The 20226-nt window shown below is 37.3% G+C and overlaps 1 protein-coding gene across 2 annotated transcripts; it reads right to left on the reverse strand.

Moving 5' to 3' along the window:
- Positions 1-239: 239 nt before the first annotated feature.
- On the reverse strand, positions 240-20035 carry LOC114531641. 2 transcript variants are annotated; one of them, XM_028553256.1, is made up of 26 exons: positions 19932-20035; positions 18148-18207; positions 17997-18064; positions 17783-17836; positions 17570-17629; positions 17423-17488; positions 17219-17287; positions 16977-17092; positions 16836-16881; positions 16566-16575; positions 16375-16435; positions 15873-15907; positions 15717-15769; positions 15557-15641; positions 14251-15087; positions 13684-13785; positions 13404-13485; positions 8495-8550; positions 4451-4499; positions 3887-4006; positions 3640-3724; positions 3136-3235; positions 2642-2735; positions 2370-2436; positions 2028-2091; positions 240-1709 (listed from the first exon to the last, which is right to left on the reverse strand). In XM_028553256.1, the coding sequence occupies exons 2-26, from the start codon at positions 18173-18175 to the stop codon at positions 1042-1044; spliced, it is 3075 nt and encodes a 1024-aa protein (XP_028409057.1). In that variant the 5' UTR covers positions 18176-18207; positions 19932-20035; the 3' UTR covers positions 240-1041. The 2 variants fall into 2 exon arrangements, with proteins under 2 accessions (XP_028409057.1, XP_028409058.1); XM_028553257.1 differs by lacking the exon at positions 19932-20035 and adding an exon at positions 19431-19603.
- Between the last annotated feature and the right edge of the window lie 191 nt (positions 20036-20226).

Genomic DNA, 20226 nt, shown 5'->3' on the forward strand with positions numbered 1-20226 from the left:
AATATTTAGTCGTTGCTAAAACCCTAATCTCATTAGCAACAACACGAAATCTTAGCGCTCAAGGAGAATCTATATCGGAGTTGAAAAGTATTTCCCATTCTCATTGGATGGTATGACCAAACTGGTAAATTCGATTGCATTTTTCACCGATGAAAAAAAAGGTGAATATCACACCCTTCCCCATAATAGACTAGACAACAATACCTCTTCTATTATAAGAGTTTCATTCTTATAATCTAATTTATATTTTATATTAAAATGTATACGTTTGTCTATTTACAGCGATTGTTTGCGTTAAAAGGCATATGTTTATATTCCGTGAATGGTGTCGATTTCAATTTTCTTCAGGCCTTTGCAAAACATCAGCAATTTAGATTCGAGATCTTTTCAGAATCGAAGACAGGATGGTTGAAAATCGACCTCTCTTTCTGTGAACATATTGGATATCAATAGATAACGAAGAATCTCCATTGAATATTCCAATTACGTTTAGCGTATGAGAATGGCGAAATTTGATTCCAACTCGATCTTTTCATACCAAACTATTTCATATCAAATGCACATTCAGGAAACTCAGTCAGACCGGCACCATTTAAACGTTCTCAATAGAAAATTTGAACTCGTCGTCTGGATATTATTCGAGGGAATATACCAACGGTTAAGGACAGGAACGGGGGGGGGTTGAGGTGGGTGTTGGTAGATGTAAAAGAGGTGGGGTGGGAGTAACATCGTTTAACGAAGAATGGTGATTTCGGGAGGACTTGGGAGAGATTGGCTTTTTTGGAACAAACGTCGATCGGGAAAGGCCATTAATGGCCATTAACGTTCATCCTGAGTAGCTTACGATGTGATGACAGGAATTCTAGATAATCCCACTAGTCTAAGGGCCTTTACTTGGAAATCCTATATCCACGGCATTATAAACATGGAATGGTTTATGGCAGGCTAAGCGTGCACTTAGCGTGTCCTAGTAACCAGAACGAGATTTTGAGGGTATTGACTTATGGCTCGATAGAGCACACACAGAATGTAATACCACAGCTAGACAAAACCATCATCTTCCAGATCACATTCATCAATCCTTGAATGTTGTGTATTTCTAAAATGACTTGTATCTAGAGCGTTTTGTGATCCAAGCGCGATCATGTACGACTCTGGCCGTTTTTGCGCCGGCAAAGTCGCGTTTTTCTGGGGGGGTCGCTCGTCCTCAACCTTCTCCGCAAGGTCTGAAGAATCGTCAGGGTCGTACCCATCTGATTTCACCCTCCGTCTCGAGGTCATGTCAGGCAAGGTTTTTGTAGAATTGTCAAGCTCTGTTTCATCAAGGGATATGTAGGACACAAATGATGACCTTTGACACAGTTTTAAGGTTTTATGTTTGGGACTGCTCTCGTTTTTTTTCTTCGCCATATTTAGCGCTGTGTCACTCGCGTACTTTGGCGAAGTCGCTTTGCGCTCGGGGTCAAGTCCAATGCGGGGTTCGCAAGACGTCGCGAACTCCCGTACCAAGTCGTAGCCGGTCGTGGACGCACCGCACTCCGGGGAGCGTTGCTCTTGCAAAAGTTCGCTTGGTGTTCGTTTAATTTGATTGACAGAATCTTTCACCTCCGCCGTGTCACGTGCGAAGGTTGCGCTGGAGATCACAATATATATATAGACCACCTCCATTCTCACCTCTATATCATGAGCTGATGGGTCTTTGACGTGATCTAGAAATGATATGAATATCATTTATACCTTCGATTATATATTACTAATATAATATATATATAATATATATATATAATATATATATATATATATATATATATATATATATATATATATATAATAATATATACTTTATATTAAATCTTTTATATTAATTCGGTCTATCCAGTGCGTACTGTAAGATAAAGGTCAGGGGTAAAATTTGATCTTATTATGCCCACTGGATAGCTCAAAATCCAAATTCGAAAAAGTGTGGGTCTAGTAATAATGTATGTCACACATATGCATAGGTTTAAAGGAAAGATCGAAGAACTCACTCATAATCATGTTCTCTTTCTTAGTGCAAGCGTCATACGCATTCTCAGCTTCGCCAAGACGAGCCTGTAAAAAGAAAAACGAGTTCGCGAGAGTGAACTTTATATAGCCTGGAACAATAACTGAGGGTTAGGCCTCCGAAAGTAGTAGTTATTTTTACCGCACAAATATATACAAAATTTACGAGTTTGGAAAGGCTGCCTTCCAATTATCCAATAATGCCTAACGAAACTTTGCAGTTTCACTTACGATTTGGAGTTTCATTTATTACTTGGATTTCATTTTTCTGCTAAAATCAATATTTACTCCATAGTCTGAATGATCCATCAAAACGAAGTGCTTACCTTCAATGCAAACAGCTTCGTTGACAACCTTATACGACGAATGGCGTCTTTGTACACCACGACGAGCCTGGAAAATGAGAAATTTCACATTAGATTTCGAAGCTATTTTTCAATACTGCTGGCATTCATATTCAATACTGCACACTTGGGCATCAATACTGCATAAAGCGTGCAATAATGCACAGTGAAATAGCCCCTGAATTATCAAAACGTCCCATTACGACCACAAACGCCCGCTCTGGGTCACTTAAATAAACAATATACACACTAACCTCACGGTCAGACCAGCGTTTTTCACCTTTTCCACAATCATTTGGTGAGATTCATCTTCCACGGTCACATTTTCCACTTCAATAATAACATCTCCTGCAAGCAGTTGCAAAAATTTCAATAATAACATCCCTTGGATGAAGTTGCAAAAATTTCAATAAATAACATCTCCTGGAAGCAGTTAGGAAGTTGGACCAGTTGTATAAAAGACTAGTTAACTTTTAACTGTGGTTGGGGACAGGCTCGGCCAATCAGAGTCGTGTATATCTGAGTTAACTAGAATTTAACTATGCAAAATGGAGTTAAAGAGTTTTATAGAATAGGCTCCTGGAAGCAGAAAATTACAACTCTGATGTGTAAGGATAAACTTGAATAAAAAATGATTGTTTTCTTCGAGGATATTTTGTTCTAGATAATTATTATATTCATCACGTCTAATATTCATCATGATTGTGGGATAGTAACTACAGATAGTTGTTGTCGCGTATTCTTTTACCTGGTCTCATTCCGGCGAGATACGCCGGGCCATCTTCAGAAACATTTGAAATAAACGTCATTGAGTCGCTGTAAGCACCTGTCTGTATAATTGTATTCGTCTAGATAAAACGGGATGAATGGAGCAGTGTGAATAAGTTAAAATGCGAATCAATTTGATCTTTTTACTGGGTTGATATCGTTGAATGGGGCACAAAAAACCGCTTCAACCATCTGACATAAACTAACTAGGCGTGAGCAGGGCCGAAACAAGAACCATAATTGGGAGGGTGTTTATTCATATATTCAGTTCTTCCAGACGGATTTCTTTTGGAAGAATACCCGTCAGGCAGAATTAAATATATGAATAACCCCTCCCCACCCCAAAATATCGTTCTAGTTTCGGTCCTGGGCGTGAGTTACAACTTGTTCTAGGAATAATCGCTGTACTGAGTACTGACAACCTAACCTCTACTCTATCACACGAGTTTGCATGAATTCCGGTGGAAAGTGTAATGGTACATACTTGTAGTACAAATCCAAATCCCTCATTTTCTTCTCTCGTCATTTGCAACGTTCGCCTCTGGTGTAGCGGCGGAGGGATTTCGTGGCTGCAGAAATAATTATCAAACATGATTCTATGTTCCAGTCTAATGCAATATGACATACGATACCATACGATACGATACGATACGATACGATACGATACCATACCATGTATATTACTTTTTATTTATTGTTTGTTGTGTTTACATTTACCCAAACTTCATTACCTTGCCAGAGGTTTGAACTGCGCTTGAGTTACACTGTTTCTGATTGGTTCACCATAACAACCGTTCTCGGAGAACTCCCGTAAAAGGTCGGTGGTCGTCGTTGGTATATCAATTTTGGCCCTGAAAAACATTAAAGCATTATTCAGACTCAGTCCAGTCTGGTTAAAGATTGACAAAATTAATTCTCTGTTATGACTAACTTCCAAAGATGAAGGACGTGTTCATAAAAGTAGTGAACTGACTGACCCGTTTACACTACACTCAATTCATTACGACAGTCTGGCCAAAATAAGAACCCGTACCAATTTCATCCGTGCTCGGCCGTGTATTGGTAGCCTGGATAATTTCAGCTATGCCGTTCCGATAAATTGAGTGTAGTGTAAACGGGTCTCACAGCAGACACATTTACAAGCACCGTGGTTTGCTAATTCAGGATTCTCCGCCGTAAAAACTAAACCAGTTGACGGACGGTTGGAGCAAGTCACACGCAGTACGCGAAAAAGCTGGGAACGAGGATAGACTCAAGTCAAGAAAGTCAAGATGGATTCAAGTAATGGTTCTCACCTGTCTCCATTTGGAAGCTTGCTTGTGTTTTCCGGCGATGATTTCACAGCTGTAACGATAAAAACACATTTTACAAAATAGTTCACACATTTAACGGCAGCTAAAACATTTTCAGTGAGGTCGGATTTCTAAATTTGTTTAATACGAAGCTTAATCATTTGGTTTTTCAAAAAGGTAGGTAGAAGTCAGTGGTCGAAATTCACATGTTCTGTCTCAAACCACTGTCGTCAGCTGGTCGCATTACGCCCTGCGTGGTAAGTTCTAGACACAAAACTGCTGAAATGCGTTTTCCTGTATAATATCCTCTATTTACAAGTTTCCCAGACTGGTGTTATGATTAATTTGCAAACAATGCGGAACGCGTGATGTGAAAACGGCACCGAAGAGTAATTCCCGTTATTTCCAGTTCCCACAGAGACGGCCGCAAGCACTCGAATCAATTTCCTTCACTTCCCGTTGGTAAACGGCTAATGACGTCAAACGTGACCCTTGCTCGACCGCTGGGCAAAAATGAGGTCGAATAGAGCTCAGTTGGAGACCACACACTGTGAAGCCTTCCAAAGTCGGTTCTTTTAAATAAAGTGTTTATTGTTTCAACACAGTTTTAATGAAAATTTTTGGCTTCGTTTCGAATTGAAATGTGCCCTCCCTCGTTCTACTCTTAGCCAACCAACACATGCAGGCATCTGTGTGACTGTGTCGACGTGCAATGTTGGGTAAACTGAATGGGCTAGATTTAGCTTGGCTGAATACCACACATGATCGATAAAATTTCTAGAAAGCTGATTAGGTCGACGTTTTAAGTCAACTTTCTTGAATGTGGGTCTTCAAATGAAACTTGCGACACAAAATTACTTTAAATATAAAATCATTTGCAATGAATTTGAAATGTCAAGCATTAGCCCTAAGTATTTGCAAATGTTAGAAATAAATATTCAACCGCATTTGGCAGTCGGTTGTCAACATCTTGGACTCACTAGTATTAGTTCCTAAATAAATTTACCGTCTAAAGTTTAGGCTTTTGCAACTAGAAATGGGAAGAAATTATAGTAAAGAGTCTCAGCAAAGAAAATTCAACATGATGTTCAAACGAGAACACAGATGTTGTGAAAATTTTGGGTGGTTGTTGATGGTGACTTATGATGGTTCGTTTACTTAATTTTTAATTGGGTTTAGTAGAGCACTTTAATTAAAAAAACGCGGGACTCTGTCAAACCACAGTTAATAACACGCGATGACATGCTAAAGATTGATGTAAGCGTTGTGTTGTGAAGTAATTCGAATCAGTATATGGGAATGCGGAACAAAACGTCCCCCTATTTATGGCTAACTTCATTATAAGCAAAGATGAGTATACTACTAAATGAAACGATTACGTGAAAAATATATTTATAAAGGTGAATTAATATTGTGATGATGCTGCTCTGAATATGAATCATGAAGGCAAGCAAAATTATCTTGCCCACGGTGATAATCGAACCCGCGACCTTTCGTTTGCTACACCAACGCCCAACTAACTTATCCATTTTTTAAAATCACTTTTTATTACGATTAAACAAAATCCACAAACACAACACTTGAAATTCATTCAAATTTCACTAACCTTGTGAAAGAGTTTAACTACTTAAGCACTAACCATGACAGTTGTATAAAAACAAACAAATTGGTATTTTAACGGGAAAAAAATGTACTTCCATTAAACTGAGTATATATGCTGTATATATAGAATGTGTATTTTAGTCTAATTTCTTTTTATATAAAAATACAGCGCTGTTCAACAGTTCAATAATACAATATCGTAAGATATTCTGTTAGCTTAATTCAAATGTACTGATAAAAACCTGGGTATAACGACTTAAAGTTTTGGAGAAAAAATACCTCTTAAACTAATCATTATGTTTTACACATTAACCCAAGCAGTGGTGACATTATTTAATATACTATGCTGTAATATGGGAACTACAAAACGCCTAAACATACATATACAGAGACTGATGTGGGAGGAAAAATCACAAGGATCAAATAGCCTAATTATGAAGATTTATATATACAGTTTACCGTATCTGAGAGATCCTGACCTTAGGTATTTAACACATATACTAATGACCCTTCAGGATTCTTAGAGATTATAAAAAAATTGATAATTAAAATATCGATTTTAATATCAGTTATTTCGCTGTGGGATGGGTCATGTTCATTGCAGGGTGTCTGACCGAACTTATGAGATTCCCACGCGTCTAACAGTTAGTCACGTCATGGGCAAAACAACATGACCGAGGTGTGGTAAAAAATCAAAAAATTCGATTTCAAAAGTGTCTACAGGTTTACTATAAGTTGCTGTGAAGTTGCTGAGATTCACTAAGGTTATTCATTTTCTTCAAAAGATTGAAAGAAATCCGCATTTTCAATGGATGTAATAATTCGCTTTTACAGTTTCGAGGCTTTGAAAAAATGAAAAAATGAGTTCTGATACACCAGTAAATTGTATGGATTCACTGCTTGTTTAACTTGTTTAACTCCATGTAACTTAGGAGGATCTTACTTGGAAATTTAAACAACATAAACAAGATATAAAACTTATCAAATTGTTAAACAAATGGCACATGCATCCGTTTCAAAAAAGGATACTTTTAAGAGTTTCAAAATGTCAAATATGTTGTATGCTTTTCGGTCTTTTTACGAACTTCATGCATATAAGCCATAGTCATAGACATATTTCACATCTCTGCTCCGATTTTTATCTCGTCAGCAGTTACAGTAAAAAAACACAGCGAACTATACAGATGTACACGGATGCAGAGATTTCAATTTAACATTTAAAATGTTGTACATTTTACTGAGAAAACACATCGCAGCTCTTCAGGATATAGGTTTCCGCATTTCCATTAAACGTTTCGGTAAATGTTTTGGCCGGCAACCAACTTTATAATAGACTGTGAAAATCATCATGCAAGAGACGTGTGATTTGCGCTAAGTTGAAATCTCAGATAAATAACTCCTCTCTGATAAAGATCATTTTACGAAGAGAAACCCCATTAAGGTATTAACATCAGAAGCCGAAGAACTGTCATCTTCATTCAAGACAAAATCAAGAGCAGTATTCCTAAGGTGCCTATTTTGTGGGTAGCGCACGGGCCTGCATCCAATTTTCCTAATATTTTTCGTGTGCTAACCATATCCTACAATACCTCACTGTTTTAAATAAACTAGTGACTTTTAGTTTCACTGCAAACCACATTCGAGATATAAACTTAAAACTTGCATGTTTACATTGGCAAAGTTATTTTGCTGAAACTTCGACGGTATTAAGTTTCATAGAAAAAGTTTAATTGCGCCTGACAACAACATTCACATCTGTTGCAAAGTGCATCGAAAATCACGCAACTTTGGCTAAACGAATGCCAAGTGCGATGAATAAACAGCGTGTTTATTTAACCGAAGATCGTTTAGATGTGAATAATCTACATCGTTTATCAATAGATTCCATATAATGCTTTGACACGAGCATTGAGCCATTTGATACCTATCGCATATGCAAACACGAAAGTCGAAACGTGACATCTTCCAAGACTCTGCCTGTTGGAAATTATTAAATTAATTTCGCATATGTCTTGTTGACACGCAAGGTACATTAAAGCCCCTTCAATCGTTTGAATTTTATAGAAATATCACGGGGTAAATATTGAATGCTTGACAGACAGAGCATTTTATAAACGCGAGCGAAAGACTCAGAGGAAACCCCTCAGGTATGACTTCGCGTTTTTGCAAACACATGTTATAAACTTGCGCTAAACTGCTTGGAACAAAACTCAGAATCTTCGAAGTGACATTTTAGTGACTCTGTCGACATATCATCGTTAGCAAATGTGCATAGGTTATCAATGGCTTTTAAACTTACAGCCAGTGCTCAGAAATGCGTTTAACGGGTAGATGAGTTGATTAAACTGCACAAAAACAAACATAGGCCATATGTATGTGTGTGTTAGTTAGAACGATCTACCGGTGTCACGAGGTTTTTCCCAAATAATTTAAAGCATTACAAACCTTTTGTGTCTTTCTCTGTGAGCTTTTCTTTCGAAGAATGTAGTCCGCCGATCTTTCTGTAACAGGAAAAGAGATTGCAGATTTTGAGCGTGTTTGAAATCCAAGTCATCGCGTCGAGTGTAGAGCCGTGTACGCTCGCGTGGCCCTTATGCGGTGCAGTATCAACTATGAACACAGTTTAGAGTGCGTAAGCCGCTTTTCCGGATTCATAACATGACCGCTTAAGAAAACTAGTGAGGTTTTGTATAGCACTCTGGTTCTGAAATGCAAGCAATGGGTAGAAACCGCAATTATGATTAAGGTGATTTAATCGATTTCCTGTTTTTGTCGCCGATGGGGGCGATGGTAAAACTGTAGTCATGCTTTGGAGTTTTGGAGTCTGGAAACTGTGTTGTTGGTTGCAGGACCGTTTTGGGCGTAATTTGGAGGAATTGTGCAACGTATTAGTATGGTAAGATTTTGGAAAAGTCTGTGTGGTTTTGGAAACACACTGGTAAGGTATTGGTTATGGAAGTTTTTTGGTAAGGGTATATTGGCATGGCAGCCAAGGCCGAAGTGGCGTGGCTAAGCATCGCAATTTTTTGGTTAGTTACAGGGTAAAGGTATGGTCACACAGTGACCAAATCTGGTGAGGATTGGTCGGGAAGTCATTGGTTAGCTATCAGTAAGATCAGGCGTATATTGGTAACGTATTGGAAGGATCAGGTGTTGGATGATAACTGCAAGGAAAGGTTTTTGATAGCGAAGATATGGCTTTGGTAAGACAAGGCATTAGTGAATTAAGATAATGTTAGGCTCACAACGTTAATTCGTAAGATATTGGCAGAGTGTTACTGCCTTAGGTATTGAATAAGTTTGGTAAAGTATGGTGTCAGTCAGGAAGGAAATAGATTGATAAGGTATTATTACTGTATCATATTAGAAAGATGTTGGTAAGAAAAAGTTAAAGTAAGGATACTAAGGTCTTCATAAGGTATTTTATCAAAACTGTAACTAAAGGAAAATCTATATAATTATGTCGGCTTTGGTAAGTTAGAATATAATTAGGTGGGCCGTAATAGCCCGTGAATATAATCGACTGATACTTTAAAGAAAGACCTTAGATCATTGAGATTAACACAATATTCAAGGAATCCATGTAATGCATTGTTTAAAAGATGTCACGGTGTGAGAATTGTGTGCATTGTTTCTTAAGGAAAAAGGACGCGACGGGTAAAAGTACAATGAACTAAGTGGGTTCTGTTAATCCTATAAGAAAACTTGTACAAAGCCAAGTATTTTCGGTCATAAGCACTTTGATCCGGGAGCAGAAAGAAATATGTACTGACAAGCCTTGTTAAATCCTCTAATGACAAACAATATTTCAAAAAAAAGCTCCAGAAATGGCTCGCGGGTTTGATTGGATTTTAGTCTCAGTTAAGGCTAGGAAGAGAGCCCAGGTGAATCAGAGTGCGGGTTATATCACATCCGCGAAGATGTCACCGGATTGTTAAGAGACCAAATAATTGTAGAAGACCCTCCCATATTCTGAGGTCGGCAAACAATCTTCTATCATCTGTTCGGTCGTCACTCCAGTTTGTATCACTTCACACAACGATCACAGCAACAAAATATTTAGGAATTGAGTTAACGACTTGCCACAAGACCGCAGTCAAAAAGTGATTTAAAAGACTGTGGTATAATGTTACCAAGTGTCAATGGCTGACTTGAACACATTAAATACTTGTTACTAACTTACTGTGATAAGGCAATTAAGTGGTGTGGAAAGTGCAGAGGAAACGGGGAGGGAAACTGCATCGTTACGAGCACAAATATAGGCTGTTGTTGGAAGATAAATGATTTCTCCCGGACGTGAATGACAAACACAAGTGCATTACTTGTCATTTGTGTGAGATATACGGAGATGAAGTTTAATGTAAAATTCCGCCGCCACTGGCCCACCATGCACGTTAGAGCTTTTTTTTAAGGTAATTCAGACACCAATCACGACAGCTTAATTGTAGAATACTAACTACACTGGACCACCGTAGTGGTTTGTGTCTGAACTACCTGAAAAAGATATCTCAAACATGTTGGTCCAGGTAGTCTTCTGCAATAAGCTGTCGTGGTTTGTGTCTGAACTATCTGAAAAGATATCTCAAACGTAGTGGTCCAGTGTAGGTAGTATTCTACAATAAGCTGTCGTGGTTTGTGTCTGAACTACCTGAGAAAGATATCTCAATCGTAGTGGTCCAGTGTAGGTAGTATTCTAATAAGCTGTCGTGGTTTGTTTCTCAGTGAACTACCCGAAAAAGATATCTCAACTGTGCTAGTCATTCATGGTTTGTGTCTAAACTACTTGAAGAAGATATCTTAAACGTTGAAAATTAATTAATCAACGTAATCGCCGTAGGCCAATACGTTCAATAATTACCAAGATCTTGCAACATCATTCTCACATACTTAAGACTGAATCCTGTTCCCCCCTCCCAAATAAACTTCTTTTCACAGATATTAAACTTGAATGGTGTTTTCGTCCTCAAACACGTCAACTCGCAAAAATAGACGTGATGTTAAAGGTTCTGGAAAATGCGGGGATTTTTATCCTGCGTCTGTAGTTTAGTCATGGGTCAAACTTAGTCCTGTTCCCACGTTAGAGTTCTCGTTTGTTTACCAATCCGGGAAAACAGCTTTAAACAGTTCCTCACAGTCTGACAGGCAGTATTAAACCTTATCTGTGGCTGGCTTATATCACTCTGATATAATATATATAAATATATAAATAGTTTGTGATCCTGTTTTTTTGTTTTTTTTTATCTAACCCAACGCTAATGCATGTAGCTAACCTATAGCCGGGGTCATGCAGGTGTACGAATCCTGTTTAACTTAAAAAGATTGATAAGAAATAAATAAATAAATAACATTTTCACCAGATTTTTTAAACATTCAACTTTTTGCTAGACCGATCAAGGCACGCAAGCCTATAGCTGTGACTCGTAATGGAATGGAATAAACTTTCACCAAATCCTTGCTAAAGTCATAATCAACTTTGCTTAATCAGCAAATTCCTAATTAATCACGACAATACGAGCAATTCATGATCGCCTTACTTGGATATTTCGAAATGGTGCGAAAAAAGGTTTGTCGGTTTAAGCAATGCATTTAAGTATGTTTTTGTCAACATTAGCAAGGTTATTGTGATCGAACTTCGCCAAGATGACAGCGTGAGGCTTACTTAATGCAAAAGAACATTGTAAACCTCGGCTTTTTGGCAGAGGAAATGATTTAAAGTAGTCAAAACAAATGTCGTTGCTTCCTCATGGCTATCATACCATACATTACTGAAATATCTTTTCGACCACGAGTCGTGTTCTGTGTGAATGGTAAATTCTAGGCTAGCGATTTGCCCAAGACAAACAGACTCAAGCAGTTTTTCAGTTTTAAGCATAAACGGTTTAGTGTTGGTGTGAATCTCGTATTAGAGTGATAATACGGAAAAAATTCTAACTTACAATGAAACGGAAGGTGAAAATTATAGTAGATTAGAGTTTTCAGACAAGTCCAAACGTTCAAGGGCGAACATTATGTCTACAGCTAGTAATGCCTGATGTAAATTATTAGCTCTCTTGTTTGTTGGCGGAGCTGGGCGATTTTATGGCGATTAGTAATTAGCGCAGGTGAGATGACCCCTGGAGTGCCCTGTTGTGGTCATGAAAAGGTTGAAATTTGAGCCCGCGGTTAGCCATGAAGCACGAATTACGACGAACCATCTGGTTCATACTAAATTCCTGATAGTCTTAGCTCAACGAACGGGGCGATTTTAGGTGAAATACTCTCACGTTCTCAAACGTGGAAAAATATCTTAAATTATAAATGTTATAAGCGCGTATATGTCTTTACCCCTTATGCTTTCAAACAAGTGCAGGTGATAGTCTAGCCTCAAGACTGAAGTTTTGAAAATGTCAGATCAATCAGTAACCTAAAACTTGTAAATTTTTATCGACAAAGGCCATTAAATGAGACGAGATATTAAATATAGATAATGTCCATAACCAAGACAGAAGCTTGGCATTATCTCATAATCTTTAGTAATCGAGATTCTTAAACAAATTGATTTTAAGGTAAGATCAGGAAAGAAGTTGGAATTCAAGTAAAAAAATAAAAATAAAAAGCTCCTCGACGTTTCGACTCGAAAGCTGCCAGGAGCGCTGATAGAAAATATTAGCTAGAAACTAATTCTCCTGGAGAAGGCCTTGGGTCGAAATGTCGCGATGTTTTTTTTCATCTTTTTAATGCAAAAGATGGAGTGATATCCAAATAGACAGAATGATAAACGATTTAATGATCAGGTCTGACTGCTGCACTAATTGTGTGAAAAACATCCTTCGTGGGCGAACAAAAAATATGAAATGAAATCGGTTTTGACATTCAAAAAGAACATTGGCCGCTTGTTTTGTAAACATATTTACTCCGATAACGAGCACATTCATTGTTTTAAAACGTACGCCACAGGACGCCCCAGCGGGATTAGAAGAACCTGCTATGAATCATGATTAATGTGGCCGGAACTTTAAGACTATTGTGTTGAAACGCTTTAGTTTTAAGGTTGGTTTACTGTTGGAGTGTTAGTATCCACGTGATATATCACGATTCTCGTAGTGAGTTGTTACTGATCTATACTGAATGACTGGATTAGTGTGTCACTCTGTTGATTGTTTGAAAGTATTTTGTATTGAATTCAGAATTCAGATGAACGAAAGGGTAAATAAAAGTGAAATATATCGTCAGTTTTCCAGTTTAGTAGATCATTAGAACTTGTAAGAGGTTTTAGTATTTTGACTACTTTATATATTGTATCGACAAAATGCGAAGTTCCGATTGGAACGAAGCCACAAACAACAACTTATTGTAAAAATTTACCCATTCTTACCTTGAGGTAATGGTGTCCGTTTTCTTGCATGGTTCATCGCTACTTTGTGGCGTTATTTTCACTTCCTCACAATCATCTTCATCTAGAAAAGAATATGTTTAAATTGACAATTTTCCTATCTTCTTTACTAAACTCAGTTTGAACTTTTGATGCATTTTTCTCCAGATGTAAATAAATAACACCGAATATTTTAGCGTGCATAAATAAATGTTCAATATTCAATGTTTTCCAATCTCACGATATCCCCTGATACTTTTTAAATGCATTTAATTCAGTTTACCTTCAGAGGAGCTCGAGGAACCGACGATAATACTGATTCCTTTTGCATGAAGTTTCCGGGAGATGTGAATGTCCCGTTTTTTCCTTCTACGAACAACCGCATCTGAATAAACAATAAATTTACACAGCGTTGCTATAAGAAGTAATCTTCACTGGACTAATTTTATTTATTCTGGATAGCTCTAGCAGTTCTAAACTGTTCTTCCTAGAGGTTCAGTAAGGATCATCTCTCTTTGATGCAGTGCTACCACAGGAAGTAACCTAAACTAAACTAACTTTATTTATACTGGATAGCTCTATCAGTTCTAAACTGTTCTTCCTAGAGGTCCAGTAAGGATCATCTCTTTTTGATCCAGTGTTACTACAGGAAAAAACCTAAACTAAACTAAACTTAATTTAAACTGGAGAGCTCTGTCAGTTCTAAACTGTTCTTCCTAGGAGGAAACCTAAACGAAACCAACAATAGCTATATACTGGATAGCTCTATTAGTTATTAACTCCTAGATTTCATGTAAGGATTTTCGTGCTATATTCTCTTGTTAGAAGTCTGTGAAAATGAATTACTTACCTGGCTTAACAACATTCGTTGATTCATCGTCAGAGACCAACTCTATCCTGGAACCACGGCTCATATCTGAGCTCTCATCCTCTTGACTGGAGTTTGAAGTTCTGCTGGATGTTGAAACATTGGAAGAGACTCTCGATCGTGGCCTGAGCGCAGCTAAACAATCCAGCGCTCGGTTGAGATCAGATATCGCATTTGAAACACTCTGTGGTTGGGGAGAGGTGGGTGACATTGAAGAATCCGAGGGCCGGGTCACGCGATGGGTGAATGCCTGATTGCCAGAGGGGGTCAACCTTGTTGGTCTGGTAGGAGTGGGGCTCCCTTGGGAGGTAGAGACGGGTGACCTCGATTGAGGGAGAGTGCAAGCACGTCTATGGTTAGAGTAAGGTTCCGGCTGTGAAGCCTGAGAACTAGTCCTGATGACGCCATCAGATGAACGTCGTGAAGACTGGGAACTAGGCGGCTTTAGGCCGTCAAAGGTGAAGGGCTCGGGCGAATTTGTAGATAGATCATCAGCAGGCGTACCGGGGGGTGAAGTCTCGTTTGACGAAACGGAAAGGCTATCAACGTAATCTTTGATGCTACACGGCTGATTTAGTTCAACAATGACACTTGACGGTACACTACCGATCAACGGATAGGTGTAGTTGTTATCCCCATTAGAATCCTTACAAGATCCCAGCCGTTCGTCTTTATCCATAAAACACCTCCAACGTCCATTGGGTAGCAGACCAAACACGGTGAACGTTTGTCCCTCAGGAATCAGGGTGTCATGTCGACCAACACACAGAAAATAATTCTTGGAAGCTGTTGCAGAAAACTCAATTCTTTTCACAGTAGCTACGAAGACAACAGAGAAACAACGGTCACAGGTAATTTTTGTTTGTTTTCTCCCATGAAAGATAATCAAGAGTCTCTGGGGTACTAACCCTCTCTTTGGGGGATCGGAAACGCCGGTCGGAAGAACGAATAGTACAAGAAAATCCCATCAGAAATTTTGAAGCTTTCTGATAGAAATTCTTTGTACCATTTGCTCCTCCGGCCGGAAATTCCGATTCCCCAAAGTAAATGGTAAGCACCCCTGATGTCTTCTATTTTGAGGAGAGATTGCACCCAAAATAATAGGCTTTATTTTTCATATAAATAAATCCATTTAAACTGTAGCCATTTCAGTGCAAGTTATTTGAAATGGGCTAATTCTGCACACAAGCTGAGCGGGACTATCCCTGAGGGAGGGAAACACGGACATGTCAAAAACTAGTGAAGATTTAAACAGAGAAAAGATAGAATTTAAACTGTGTCAACATACATTCGCTTTCATTGTCAGCGCCAAGAAAATCTCTCTCCTGGTTTTCCAGTTGAATCAGTAATTGTCTTTTTTCCTGAAGTTTTTCCTAGGAATATACAAAGTATAGTTATTATTGTTAGATAAAAACATAGTATGTTTCATTAAGCAGTATTGATCCCACCTTGAGTGCTGCAACACGGGGGTCGCAAGGCGGAGAAAAGGATGAGACGTTTTCTAGAGAAGGTAATTAAAACGGGCAGTTTTTAGTGAAAGATGCGCCGAAGATTAATGAATTTTGACTCGGAATCGAATTATTTGCGGAATCCAAAATAAATACCTCCGTCCTTTGAGTCCCGATCATTAGCGTGCGTTCTAATTGGAATTAGAATAAATTTGCGTCAACAAAAACTTTTACTGATTAACTTAAAGCTGATAAGATCATTAACAACAAACTAACTAGTTTGACCTGTAACAAACGAAAGAATCACAATCAACTAATAACCAATTTACTATTATCCAACTAAACAACTATAACAAATCACCCTCTTACAAGCTGATTGGCCAACAACCAAAGAAACACTAAATAACCCAAATGACTGACCAACCTACTGACCCAACCAACCATGATCAACTAATAACCAATTAACTATTAGCCAACTAAACCACTAACCAATCACCCTCCAACTAAACAACCAACCACTACCAAACTGATTGACCAACAACCAACCATGTACAACCAATGAAACCGACCAATCAGACAATGACCATCAAACACTAACTACAACCAACTAATGTTTTTTTTATTCAACACCAAAATGGTCAATACAAAAATGACTTACGGCTGGATACAAATTCTCTGTTGTTCGTAAATTGCCATCTTTGCATCCCGTAACTGCTTGTCTAAGATTAAAACATCCATGTTTTCGCTCATTGTACATCACGTCATATCTCACGTGCTTAAAAACTTTAACTTAAGTTAATACACAAATACTAAAATATTTCATAATTTCCTTTCAATCACAGAACTTACCATAGAAGTTCTGTTCCAAATTCAATGGTGCATAAAAAAGGAAGTGCAAAGTAAAGGTGGGTTTTTGATGAAAAGAAAAATTTCATCCTATGTTACAAGCACTAAATGGTACTCAATTGATTGAGTCAATTCTAGATGTTAATCACCGGAATTAATACAAGACTAATTTTATTATCTGTGGAAAAGAAGTTTCCACAAACTCAGTTCAGCATTGTACTTTTTCCAACACCAGATAATTCTCGCATTATGGTTAAAAATATAACACTCTACCTCATCAGCATCAGCATGGTCTATACTGGACTGCAATTTTGTCCTCCTGTAAGATATTTTTAAAAAGTTACATTATATAGCAGGTAATGCAATTTAATCATACAATACAACCAGAATACAACCATTTCCTATAATTCTCACCATCTGTAGAATGAAGACATAGTGGGTGCTTGCAAGAAATAGATGGAAAAATTTGACAATATAATCTGCAAGACATGCTTTCGTCCAATTTTTTGCTTTCTGCTCAGTTTAGGAGACTAAAAAGACAAACAATTCCTAATTCATATGCTCATTTGCCATCACTTAAAAAAAGCAATAAATTTGTTTGGCAGTTTGAGAACTGTATTCTCTTCAAACCATACAGTAAAACAGGCCGGGCATACCTTGTCTATTCCATCACAGTCTTTCAAATTTCCATTTTTCAAACTGAAGAAGGCATACTTGATTTGACTCTACAATGAAATAAAATAAAACATTTGTTCCATTATTAAACTAATTCTAATACACCACTTTACCTTTTACTTGTTGCTGCTTAATTAGTACATCTACACACAGTAAAAATGCAAGAAAGATTTTCCCCAACTCACCTCTGGTCTTGGACCAATCATTGTTGATGGTGGGAAAGCATTATTGCTTTCAGGCAAGGATGTGTCCTGAACATAGCAAATGATTTCCTGTGTCAATGTCAACAACTTAATTAGAAACAAATACAGAAGAAATGCTTTCGAACCTACCCTATAAAGACGCAGTGTTGAGCCACACAAGTCTGTCCAAAATGTCTGCCAACGTGGATGCTAATAATATTTTCACAAAGAATTTTCAACAAAATATTAAATGAATAAAATATTATATGTTATCATTGTTAAGTTTGATTACACCCCCATTTTATGGATAAAAATTGACAAATTAATGTCATTTTTGAAAAATTTTATTCAATTTACAAGTACCTTTATCTTTTTTCCTGTAACATCATTTAGTTGCAAGACATTCAGGTAACCCCACTAAAAACAGAAAAATTGTAAAGAACAAGGCAGTGAACAAAGCATTCAAGTTATGAAAAGCTTATGACAATATTTACACAATGATTCACATATACATGATTCAGAATCAGTGAGTGTTTGATTGGTGTTGGGAAAAATGCAGAAAGAAAGAGGTTTTTACGTGAATGCATGTTAAATCATCAATGTCCCCATCTTGTCCATTATCCTGCCCCATCGCATTAGCCAGTGCTGTAAAACAAAATTAACGCATTGATGTAACTGGTAAGAAATGATTATGATGCAAGAGACAAGTTACAATTGTAGTTACATACAAGGATGCTGTAAAACTGATGCATGCATATCATCAGATCTTCAATGTCCAAAATTCAGAACTAGTAAAAAATAAACATAGAATTCTACTTAATTCTAAAGTAAAGCATTAACAGATTAGGACAGACATGAACAGATATGTTAAAAGGTATCTGTACACTGAAAGTTCCTTGCTGAAAGGGCCAAAGTTCCTCTGAGGTCGCCAGCCTTCCCTTACTTAACTCAGAATGCTAATTAAGCTTTCAATATCACATATTTACTATGAAACACTGAAAACCATGACCAGCTGCCAATTTAAAAAGGAAAGTAAAAATAAAAGGGAAAGTAAAAAAAAACAAATGTCGAAAATAGATCATCTCAAGAATCAATATATGACCCAAACAAAAAGCAGGTGAAAATTGTAAATTTTCAAAAATGTTATATGTTAAAAAATTGTTTGAATCTCAAAATGACTTGTAATTTTGAAATTTGTTTTTTATGAAATATTAAGAAGTGCTATTGTGGATTTACATAATACATATTCAATATTTGCTGATATTATGTACAACATAGATAGTCAGTCTGAGCAAAAAAGGTAGTTTATCTAAAAGGTAATTTGTCCACATATAAACACTTGTAATTCAAGTATGCAAACAAGAGGGGATATCACTTGAAATATGTATATATATGTATATGCAGTTGGCACACTTCACCAGCATTTTAACTCTGTACTTCCAGATAATAAATGCTTTATTTAAAATCCTCTGGTGCCTTGGAGTATAGGCAATTCATGGGCATACACCTATTGTATCATATTGCTTATGTATCATATTGCTATTACTTCCTCCCAATGTGTCATCACCCCCTTACAGAAGTATGTACTTTTTATAAATCCATTTCACTTTCTCTTTAGTTTATTTTATTGCGTTGTGAAAATTTAGTTTGCAGAATATCGGTGTCAAAATTGATCTAAAACTTTCCTTCTATTGCATGGAAATTAAAAAAACAACGTAGACTTTTATGCAATTGCGAAATATTTAGGAGGATTGTTAAACCTTCCTTTTAAACAAATTATACAATAGTACTATATACCCGGAAGTAGCCAGCAGGCTTACATGGGTTTTATCAACTTATACAGCTAATTTATCGCCAGAAGCGACGTTGACGGATGAACAAATATACCAAGAGCTCGAATACAACTTTTATAGGCAAATATTTGCCTGTTTGATAAGCCACCTTAGCGTTGAAACGATTCCTCATTCCCAGACGAGAGTCTGACCACAGTCATAAACAAATGTTTGCCAACCTGTTGTAATTCTTCCCGATCTCCCTTTTCAAATTGCCGTCGTAAAATTATTTCATTTGATTACAAGTATTGTAATCCTGACGTTTAATTAACAAGCGCTGTTTCAACTTCGTGGCAGAACTTGCACCTACACGCTGCGTAAAAAGCGAGCAAGTTGCCATTGACCGGGCATTGTTAATTTTGCAATGTTTAAAAAAGGTTTAACAATGAAACTCCAAATATTATGACGCCAATAAAAATGGCAATTAAAACGCGCGACAAATGTCGCTTTGTTTCATTATTCAAAGCATGAAATTACCTAAATTATATAAGGGAATGTTCATGTTTCTCGCCGATATAAATGCGTGAAACACACAATATTTGGCGATGCTTATTAAAGCTGTCAAAATGCACATGTCATAGAAGGAAATATAAACATATTTAGGAAGCCTCTGCGTCGCGATATTAAACAAAATATACACGAAGTATGTGTACGAATGAGTGCGCAATAAATCTACTTACCAAAACAAGCGTTTCAGTTCAATATTCGCGTAAAAATGTCGCTGAAAAGCAGAAGTTTGAACGTCGCCATTTCAAAGCCTTGAGCAGACATGCAAAAGATTCCAGAACTGTTTTGACCAGTGGTTTTGACTCGTTTCAGGGGTAAAAAATTTCGCGACAATCGTGGACAAAAATAACCAGATATTTCAAAAAACACTGAACCAGATCCTCACTGGACCAGTAAAGTTAGTATGTTCGAAAATGTACCATTTATGTACCACAAATGTACCATAGTACATTTCAACAACCTTACCCT

The sequence above is a fragment of the Dendronephthya gigantea genome, unplaced genomic scaffold (assembly GCF_004324835.1).
Source record: "Dendronephthya gigantea isolate DGI-Jeju-01 unplaced genomic scaffold, DenGig_1.0 000073F, whole genome shotgun sequence".
NCBI lineage: Eukaryota > Metazoa > Cnidaria > Anthozoa > Malacalcyonacea > Nephtheidae > Dendronephthya > Dendronephthya gigantea.

What these genes read in the sequence shown, in the direction of transcription:
- LOC114531641 (XM_028553256.1), bottom strand. Translation starts at nt 18,175, where the DNA reads ATGCATGCATCAGTTTTACAGCATCCTT. An exon ending in ACTGTGATGGAATAGACAAG is followed by an intron (nt 17,093 to 17,218) that starts GTATGCCCGGCC and finishes TTGTCTTTTTAG; the next exon opens with TCTCCTAAACTGAGCAGAAA. An exon ending in AACGCTGGTCTGACCGTGAG is followed by an intron (nt 2,437 to 2,641) that starts GTTAGTGTGTAT and finishes CTCATTTTCCAG; the next exon opens with GCTCGTCGTGGTGTACAAAG.